At 39.9% G+C, this 11,045-nt stretch overlaps 1 protein-coding gene across 1 annotated transcript; it reads right to left on the bottom strand.

The window, feature by feature from the left end:
* Positions 1 to 208: 208 nt before the first annotated feature.
* prokr1b (prokineticin receptor 1b) lies at positions 209 to 9,819 on the bottom strand. The gene is made up of 3 exons (XM_085476718.1): positions 9,657 to 9,819; positions 8,306 to 8,962; positions 209 to 1,062 (listed from the first exon to the last, which is right to left on the bottom strand). Exons 2-3 carry the CDS (start codon positions 8,770 to 8,772, stop codon positions 357 to 359), a joined length of 1,173 nt encoding a protein of 390 aa, XP_085332844.1. The 5' UTR covers positions 8,773 to 8,962; positions 9,657 to 9,819; the 3' UTR covers positions 209 to 356.
* Positions 9,820 to 11,045: the final 1,226 nt, after the last annotated feature.

Here is an 11,045-nt window from a genome sequence, read left to right on the forward strand (position 1 = left end):
ATACAAGTAATACCAAGATAAGCATTTTGGATGGGCCAGTTAGGGCAGCAGCAGCTATTATTCACATGTTTTCAGTGTAATATAGTGTATACAGATGAGACAATAATCTACAATGCACAGTTAATACCCACAGTATGAACAGCACAACGATCACATTCTCATAATGCAGAAATACTGTAGGTATTTGGAATATATATGGAACTGCCTAATGGCCCAGTAGTCAGTTCAGTGGTTCCGTGCGGTTCGTGAAGCTTGGACAGTTTCCATAATCTGAGCACAAGATTTGATGTCCAAATCTCAGCAGTCTACTACAGAGACCCAAATGTCAGTAATATTTAGTTTGACAATTTTTCTCTTCACCTTAGGTGAATGCATTCAATTTCCTCTGTTACTGGCAAGGAGAAAGTTCTCACATCCATCTCCTCGACAGTCTTACTAGGGGTATAAGTTGACTTCCAGCGCAACAGTACAATCTTCTTCAGGTACTTAACTGTGTTGTTCTTGACACTAACAAAACAGAAGGTATTTATCATGCTATTGCTCATGGCAATACACTCAATAATGTAAAAAGCCACCAGTGAGTTCTTCTGGCGGGAGATAAGTGTCGGGTGGAAGTCTCTCAGAATGGTGAATCCAAAATACGGTGCCCAGCACAGGATGTATGCGGTCAAGATTCCGATCAGGACCATCACTGTCTTACGGCGACAGCGCAGCCTCTTCCGTATTTGCTCTGTCTGAAAACCTGGGACATTTTTGAACCACAGCTCGCGGGAAATTCGGGCATAACACATTGCCATGGCAATCACAGGGCCAACAAATTCCACAGCAAAGACAAACAGGAAATATGACTGGTAGTACACTTGCTGGTCCACAGGCCATATTTGGGCACAAAAGACTTTGTGAGTGTTTGAGGTGGCGCCTCCATGAGGGTACATGGTCTCAGAGGCAAAATAGGCAGAGGGAATTGATATCAGAATGGGAACAATCCAGACTCCTGTTATCAGACAGTAGGCAGTTTGGTACTTCATACGAGGCCTCAGAGGATGGACTATGGCCATATACCTGGAAGAAAAACAAGACAACTGTTATGCAATATTAAACAGCATATTTAGCAATCTGAGTGTTATGGAAGTGCCATAGTTACAAAGAATTATATCTAAAATTGTATGAAAATATAAAATTATATTGGCAGAAGTCATTTTAGTATGGAAACACAGATAAAAGAAATATGTATGTCCATATGTAAAGGAAGACAGAGGCAGTAAAATGTTTATTGCTACAAATAATTACTTTTTAAAAATAATTTATATTATAATTATTCCTCTAGACACAGCTAAAAGTTTAATATTTACACATTTAAATAAAAAATGCTTATATATTGATGTATGACAGCCCTGGTTTTACATCAAACAGATGATGAAGACCCAAAAATTATGCTACCCCTTGTCCCCGATGTGAACGAGAGCATTATCAGTATGGTGACCACTATTACATCACAGAAATGTTGCATCATACATTAAAGGTGATTTCAGGGAAACTTTGTATTGATTAACGGCGATCCTTCCCTCATAGTGGAAAAGTAGATAAAAACCATGATGGCAATATGGCCCCACGGCTTTAACAGAGCCACCAGCTTCCCTTAGGCCAACCACCAATTAAAGTATGTAATCATATTGCAATAGTTTTAAGGATGGGTAAATTTTGTGTGTGTCTGTTTGTGTTACTTCCAAGGGCCTTTTTAACCTGAAAATGGAAAAAAAAAAAACCTTTTCACTGCAGCTGTTCTGATACGACAAAATAAGAGACATTTAGTATGGTTCTGTTGTGTTCTGACCTACTGAGGGACCACAAATGGAACGGTCCCTATACGGCACTTTCCTGTTTGACCACTTCATACAACATGCCTCATTCACCCATTCAGGACACCTAAATGCTTTCTATCTAACAGCCACACACATTCATACTCTGACGAACACATCGGAAAGCAACTTGGGGTTCAGTATGTTGCTCAGTGATACTTTGGCAAACAGACTTAAGCTGCCAGTTATCAAACCAACAACCTTCTGATTAGTAGCCCTGCTCTACGTCATGAGCTACAGTCACCACAATGCAACCCTGAAATAAAAGCAGCTAAATGAAATTCATTCGTCATTATTTTTTATTTCTTACACCTGTGCTTTCCCACACGTCAAATTCATTATCTGCTATAAAAAAAGGCTTTTAAACAGCTTCTGTTTAATTGAGCACTCACAATGATTGCACCTGTGGCCTAATAGCGTATTCTTAAAAGCCCCTGTGGAGCAGGGAAATTATTTTACTGCTATTGTTAAATAATCATCATTATTACCATTGCATTAATAATATAATCTGGAGTTTATATTGCATTCAGGGGTTGAACAGTGTGTGTCTTTCAGAAAGGCTAAAAGTAACAGGACAGGAAACAGGCTTGGAGAGTTTTGCAGAAGTGAAAGTTATTTTGAGCAGCAGGCTAAGACGAGGCTTTAACAATGTAACAGATAGCTTTAAGAAGGCCTTAAGATGTTATGCATACAGTTATTATGTTGACCTTGTATTTCAGGTGCAGTTATGACTATTTTATACACAATGCATATCTGTGCTTATTAAAGAGTTGGAGCTCGGTCAATTAATTGGGGGTTGGAAGCTTTGTTCGGCGCGATGTCCGGACAATCTATTGTGCAAGTGACTTGGAGCCATAGAAGGAATTGCAATACATGCTTACAAAACACTTATATATCAGATCATTTTATATTAAGGTTTTAGTAGAGGTTCTTGGTTAAAACATTTATTTAGTAGAAGACATACATATAGTCTCAGTGAGCCTCTGGTCTGGTAAAAGGTCAGAAGTACAACAGGTGAATTGAGAAAGAGCATGTGGGGTCAACACACACACACACATGAGTTAGATTTATTTAGAGGAGAGATTAGTCATGTCTCGGCAAGAAAGAGGAACAATTCACTTTAAGACAAGAACGGAAAGTACCAGCCATGAAAATAGAAGATGATCTTCTGGGTTGAAAGTCATTGTGGTGTTGATCTGATCTATGTATAAAATGTACCTGTTACGCATGAAGGGGCGTCAGTAAACAAACCCTGATGTTATAAAATAATTGTTTGTGCTTTAGTAAGTCGGAGATCACTGGCTGTCGGCGTACAGAGTGTTCTTCCCACACGTGTGTATTCATTAAAATCATTGTTTGACCAAGACCTTCTGGACCATGGGTGGTTTGTACTCTCCTTCCTCAATTTTGAACCTTAACACCCCTCAAGCATATAAGTCTGAAGGGGACAGAAATGGCTACACTTTGCATCCTCCAGAGAGGTTTTTTTGTCCTTTCCTATTTACTCACCAAATATAATATTGCTGATATGCTCACTTGCCATGTTTCATGTTATTCTTTTTTACATTTGAAGACGGTCTTTACCTAACATTTACCAAATACCTTATATTTGGCAAAGACCAAGGAACTGATCGTGGACTTCAGGAAGACCAGGAAACACTTGACCCCTGTTTCAATCCAGGGGGTCAGTGTTGACATTGTGGAGGACTATAAATACCTTGGAGTACACATTGACAATAAACTGGACTGGGCTAAAAACACCACAGCACTTTACAGGAAGGGCCAGAGTCGTCTCTATTTTTTGAGGCGACTGAGGTCCTTCAACATCTGCCAGAAAATGCTGAGGATTTTCTATGAGTCTGTTGTGGCCAGTGCGATCCTCTATGCTGTTGCATGCTGGGGGAGCAGGCTGAGGGTCGCAGATGCCAACAGACTTAATAAACTGATCCGTAAGGCCAGCAATGTTGTGGGGATGGAGCTGGACTCCCTCAAGGTGGTGTCGGAGAGGCGGATGCTGTCCAAGATAAAGACAATGTTGGATAACACCTCCCACCCACTCCATGACATGTTGGTCAGTCACAGGAGCTCGTTCAGTGAGAGACTGAGATTACCGAAAAGCACCACTGAACGACACAGGAAATCATTCCTGCCTGTGGCCATCTCCCTGTACAACGCATCCACTTAACACACTGTTTGCTGCTACAACTACACGTTTCTTTTCCAAATATTTATTTATAAGTGACTTATGTATGTATGTATGTATGTATATATATGTATATATTGTACTATTCTTAGTTAGCGTATTGTCTGTCTTGTCTTAATGTTGGTTTAAAATGGAGCACTGTAACAAAAAATAATTTCCCCCAGGGATCAATAAAGTATTCTGATTCTGATTCTGATTAACTTAAAGATGGCCCTTTTGGGACCGTGGAGAGTTACAAATATCTCTGAAGTTAATATACATCATTTTTCAGATGTTATAGGGATGAGAATTATCAATTATTTAGAAACAAGTTTATCATCATACCAGTAAGATGAATATTGAGTTTCTTTAAGCACGGCTCCTGTTTTTTACTTAAAAATTTTCCAGCTGCTATGTAACATATCTCGTGCCTTCATTGCCAAATATTTTATTATGTTCACCAGTTAGTCACTTACGGCATCTGCTGATGATGCAAGGAAGATATATTGCTATCTGAAAATACTATTGATATCTACTTTAAGATAAAGTACTGCTAGTGAGAGACTGATCTACTTGACTACTAGTCAAAAATGTTCATGTTTTGAAATGCATTTTTTAGTAGGATGACCTTTCTGCTGAGCCAATGTTGAATGTTTGATATGTAAGTATTTCCTGCTCATTTCATTTGTATGCTGTAGTATAGCATGCATATGATGTGCCAGAAAACTGAATAGATAATATCAGTAGGACATGAAAAAGATTCATCATAGCAGAATATCTACCTGCTGCATGCTAAACAGAATATTAAGTGGATCTGTTTATACTGAGCTTCTTCAGATAATGAGCAGTCAAAAATGAATTAACCAATGTTACTAATGTGCTCTTTAAAGCACTAGTGATAGAGTGAACAAATATTTTTTCCTTATTGACAATGTACTAACACTTGAAAATAAATCTGAGCCATGGTTAACTTTTGCACAAAGGTACAAGACTATACTATATAGAGCAGTGTTTCCCAACCTCTGCACATAGGTGTGCTGTGGAAGATTATCTGGTTACACCTGCTGCATCCGGCCTGAGTAACGGGCAGAACAATTACATTCTCTTCCACTAGAGGGCAGTACAACTACCTGCTCTAATTAAATGGTTTGCAAACTGCCAGTAAAACAGAAGAAGAGGAAGAAGAAATTAAATAATAGCCATGCTTTGAGTGAGACAAGCAGCAATAGCAATGGATAAATATTTGAAAAGAAGAAGTAGTCAATCTGACCTGTGTCCTGGAGAGAATTCCGACCTAGATGACCCTAGCATGAGTAGTGGTCAGAAGAGAGCAAAAAAGGCATACTGGGCACATACTGAGTCAATTCCGCTATGCCTGGTGCGCAGGGAAAAATTATCAATATGCTTTTTGTGACATTTATTTTGGTGGTCTGACAATCTGATAATGTTAACCAAATTGTCAGTTTGGTCAAGAACCAAATAGCATGCAACAACGTGCCTGATACCGTCAAAGCACAACCCACATGACACACATACTCACTGAACGCCTTCTTCAGATCTAAAAAAAACACATATAGACTGGCTAAGCAAACTTCTGTGTTCCTTCAAAAATGGGTGGTCTACTGTTTAAAGGCTAGGGAGGGAACAACATTGTTCCTCTTAAATCCAGCAGTTGGACTTTGCTCTCCTGTAGGAGGTCAAAGTGTTTCTCAGGAAGTCTGAAGCACGTGATTCCCCTGAAGTGGAAACCCACCATCTACCTGATGTTGCAGAGGCAACCAGGGTACCCCCACAATGTCCAGATCCTAAAGGAAACTGGGTTTTGACTTGTCTGATGGTTTGACAGAATCATTTTGAAGCCAACCAAAGGCCTGACCAAACCATGACCTCTCCAAACACCTCCCACAGTTCTTCAGCAAATGCCAGATGTGTGTTCCTTTTGCCTTAAGGGCTAAACAAGCGAACCAAACTTAATAGGATCATTACTTCAACTTGACAGTTCCTTCCATAATGTCACAGTTCTGGGTCAGTTTCAACCCAGTATTTTGAGTTTTGATTGTTAGTTTATTTTTGGATGATTGTTGTGGTTTTGGGCGCTATGAGTATTATCATTATAATGATGATTATTATTAGAATTCTATGTTTCTGTTTATTCATGTTAAGGATTTGTTCTCGGTTGTATCTCACGTTTAGTTTAGTTCAGGTTCCATGTGTCATTCTCTGTCTGTCTGTCTCTCAGTGTCAGGTCTGCGTCTTGGTGTAGTGTTCTCGTTTCCTGTTTTATTGTGAAGGTCTGCGTCTCATGTGAGTGTGTCCAGTTTTACCTCTGTCTTGTCTTGTTGATTATTCCCAGCTGTGTCCACCACCTGTGTGTAATTCCCCTGTGTTTTTCTGTGTGTATTTAAGTCGTGTCCTCTGTCATTGTAGGTGCTGGTCCGTCTGTGTATTCACCATGTTTCATCCATGTGTTCCCTGCTGTCTACCATTGTCTGCCTCTGCTCGCCCTCCTTCTTGTTCGTGTTCTGGTTTCTGCGCTGTAGTTCAGTTGTTTTCCAGTATAGTTTAGTTTGTCTTCATTTGCCATTTTTCCTTTGCCATTTATTCAATAAACCACCTTCACACCTTCACGACTGCCTGCGCTTGGATCCTCCTTCATTTCTTCCACACGGCTCTTCTCACTCGCCGTGACACATAATTTGGTTTGAGAATTGCCACTAGGAAGCAACAGCCACAATTCCTTGCAGTGGAGGAGCAGAACATGATTCATTGAGACAGTGTCCCTAGCCTACATCAGAATGCTGCCCAAGTTCTGCCAGAGGTGAAGATTTCCCACCTCTGCAACAGATGAGATAAAGATCTCCCACCTATGAGCTCCAAGATGGCCAAGGTCTCTGAACTGCCATTTGATTTGTGAGCACAAACAAAAGCTGGGATCTGTTCCCCTGTCCAAAGGCAGAAGAAAGCAACTCTGAGGAATACTGCACTGAGCAGGGTGGGATATAAGTATACTGGCTTGGCTCATTGCCCTCCCCACTCTGGACAGCTCCAGAGTTCAGCTTCTCTGCAGGAGACTAGCTCCAGAACCCAAGCTGCTCATTGAGGCAAGCATGGCAATATATCGGTGGTAACACCTCAATCACTAGCTCAGGTTACTTCCCCACCACAGCAATAACATTCCATATCCCAAGAACCTGTTTCAACAACTGGGGATGAGACCAAGCCTCTGCCTTTGACTACCTGATTCACATGGCCAGATTTGGTAGTCTTAGAATCTCATATCTGCCTTTTGCAAATTATGTCTTTCTGTTGGCTTCATCAAATGATGGCCTGCAGCTTACATTGAGGTGGTTGAGAAGTGAAACTAAACTAGCTAATACCTCCAAATCTGAGGACATGGTTTTCTGGCAGAAAAAGGCTGCATGCCCACTCCATGTTGGGAATGAGTTGCTGCCCAAAGTGAAGTTCAAGTATCGTGAGGCCTTGTTCAAGAATGAAGAAAGGAGAGAGCAGGGGAATGAGACATGTATTGGTGCAGCATCTGAAGTAATGTAGATGCTGTACCTGTCTGTGATAATGAAGAGAACATGAAAGCAAAGCTGTATATTAACTGTCCATCCACATTTCCACCATCACCCATAGTCACTTGCTGTGGTTAGTGAATGGAAGAAAAAGATCACAGTTGCAAAACTAAAAAAATGCTTCCTGTGAAGGGTGGCTGACTCTACCTTAGATATAGGGTGAGAAGCTTGGTCATTTGCAAGGAGCTCAAAGTAAACCTGCTACTCTTCCAAATAGGGACCAACTGGTGTGATTCAGGCAACTTACTGATCCTTGTTTTTGTATTTATGCTTTTTCCCTGTTGGATTATGCTTGCAGACTTCTTTAAACAGCCCAATAAAGACTCTCATTTTTTGTTATTAAGCATATCTGTATTTTTCTTTTGGGTTGATACCTCTGCATTCAAACACTCATCATAACCTCTTGGCTCTATCACTCAGAGAAACATACTATGTTGTTTTCAAGTGAAGTAAAGACCTCAAGTTCAAAAGACAAAGACAAAGAATTGCACAGAGTTTTCATATATCCCATTACAGCTGAATAAAGCAGTGTACAGTTTTCAAAGTTTTTCAAGTTATATAATCTCTATACACTTTATACACAAAAATGAAATATTTTTTTCAAATAAAAAGAACTGAATCTAATTGCACACCCATGCAGACTCACTCACAGACATACAGACAAATGAAAAGATTGAGAAACTCACCTGTCAACTGCAATGGCAAGCAATGCGTTTGTCGACACGTAGAGTGACACAGTACGGAGATAGTTCACAGAGGCACAGAGCACCAATCCATGATCCCAGGAAAGCTGCTTAACCACGTAGTAGTCCACCAAGAATGGGCAACAAACGACTGCCACAATGAAGTCGGAGATGGCCAAATTAGCAATGAGCAGGTTGGTTAGATTTCTGAGTTTTTTGTATCTTGTCAGTGTGGCAATGAATATGAAGTTTCCCAATCCACAAACAAGCATGATGCAGACAAGGACCACACCGATAACAATGGTGGCAACAAAGAAGGCTTGACCCTGTGTGGTATCGGGGATCTCATCTGGAGGGATGCCATAGTCCATGTCATAGTTGTCCATGTAATGATCCAGCTTGCCTTCTCTGACATTTTCCTGCATCTCTCTAGAAGGTCCTACCACGAGGCTGATATTTGACTCCCCCATATCTTAGCAGAAAATCCTTCTTTCTTTGGGTTTGTTTGGTTTTTAAATTGAGAACAACTTGATCCAATAAATTAGGTATTAAATGTTCATACTTTGTGGTACATAATGCATTCCAGAGCTAAGATGTTTGCGTGAAGATAAAGTATTTCAGCATGCTGCGTCTTCTTTGGAAACAAAAGGACATCTTCACCTGGAAAAGACATTTCCCAACTCAGCATTACTCATGCAGGGTCACATTCATGGCAACAAGATATGATCACAACAAATTACATGATCGCAATGTTTCAGCTTAATCGTGTTGGCAAGTGTGACATGTCTTTGATTTTTTCCTGATGAATATGTGTGTGGGTAAAGACATCTAGTCGGTGATTTTATATAATTTATTAGGACCTTGTCACTTTACTGCAAACCAACATAACAGACAAGGCTGATCCTGATGACAGTGCCCTTTATTTCTTGCAAAATTTATCACTTTAATGCCCCTGCACATGAGGTAAGAAACACTAAATATGGCAACCCATCGCAGGAAAAAGGGCACATTTTAACAGGATAAAAACGGATTTGTAGTGATAAGCTAGTGCAATGCAATTAACCCGACTGACCCAAAACAGCGCACAATATAATGTGAGAGAAAGCAGGGAGAATGATACAAAAAAGTAGAATGAAATTTTTTTTCTAATAAGAACCATGCAAATCAATTCATAGGAGCGTTACTTATTGCTGTCATTGGAAAAAAAAGAGACCCCCCGAAAAAAGCAGAAATATATAGATGAAATTCAGCGTGAAATTGAAATAATATTTCAGGCACTTACCAGCAAACATTGATAAATGTTCCGTGTTTTTAAAGTTTAGGATAAAAGAATAAATAAACAAAGTTTAATTACCCGCTCTTAGTGAGGTGTGAGCGCAAGCTGAAAGTGGTTGTTAACGGACAATCCAGCCGGTGGAGACGCAAGGTCTCAGCTTTGCTGCTCACTGATTAAACTGTGCGTGCTGATGTGACGACTGCTTCTCTGTCCTTCGGCACTTCTTCACAAGGAAAAGTTGCGTCTGGTTCTCCTCAGCTCCAAGTGATAAATCTGACGAGGAGGCGCAGTGAGGAAACCACACTCGTCTTTCGGGTGGAGTGAAAAAAGGGGGTGGGTGTCAGTGTATGTATGTGTGAATTATACCTGAAAGTTTACCAGTTTAATAGACGTCCATAAATGCGCAGCTTGGCATAGATAGGATGTTTAGCTAAGCTAACATTTAATATAAGACTAAATGGTTAAAAAAGAAAATAGATACGGTGAGGCTTTAGGCATCACACCATACAGAACAGAGAGTCCCTTCACCTTTTGTGTGTTGTGTTGTTCATCGCGCCACACTGTGGTTTATACAGATGATTAACTCCCGACTGAATCTCACTCAATCTCACTCAAAATGCGTGATTTTCCTCCCGTGGGAGGAAGGGTTAGCTCATGCATATTTAGTAAGTTGGAAAAATAATTGTAGTGAACTTGTCTGCAAACAGTTGCTACATACACATCCAGTATGACTTTCCTTTTCTGGTGCTGCTGCTCTAGGGTGGATACCAGTTAATTAGTTAATTTGGTGCAAGATTGGTTTTATGCAACAGTTTATTCTTCTTCCTTTTCTTTTTCTTTTCTGGCTGGCAGGGTTTTAGGCACGCAAGTCAGTGACACCACACAGAACAGAGCCATTATATTAGATAAAGAGAGTAGCTATGTGGTTTTCTGCTCAGAGTTTGGCTTTGACCCTATGCTGACCTTTTGAAAGCAAAGCCCACCACCTTTGACACTTCTAACCCACAGCAAATTTATATATTTATTTATTTGGTTATGAACATGTTCTTTCCCAAGTCTCGGGTGTGGTGACATCATGTCTACTTATCTTCAAATCACATCACCAATTTATGACATTGTTGCAAGCTGCATTTTAATTTGCATGTATTGTAATATATAGGAAGAACAGAGAAAAGAAGGGATTCCAGAAAATAAAATAATAATGCTTTGCTTTGCAGAAAGGATTTAAATTCAGCTAACCTAAAGTTTAGCTAAAGACTAGACTACAGCCTTTTTTTTTGTCAGTTTTTCAACAACATATTGCAAATTTATGCTGTGCACCACTCGCTGGGTCTTACTTGCAACAGTGTAAATTTAAAGCTTGATTTAAAATAGCTGCTTCACTTCTAACCTTATAGTAGTATATCACAATATATTGGTTAATACTAAGTTGCTCCATAAAATGTAATAAGCTGCCATTGTCTGTCT

The sequence above is a fragment of the Copadichromis virginalis genome, linkage group LG13 (genome assembly GCF_057382275.1).
Source record: "Copadichromis virginalis isolate Kocher_CV1m ecotype Utaka linkage group LG13, C_Virginalis_male_GT1.1, whole genome shotgun sequence".
Lineage (NCBI taxonomy): Eukaryota > Metazoa > Chordata > Actinopteri > Cichliformes > Cichlidae > Copadichromis > Copadichromis virginalis.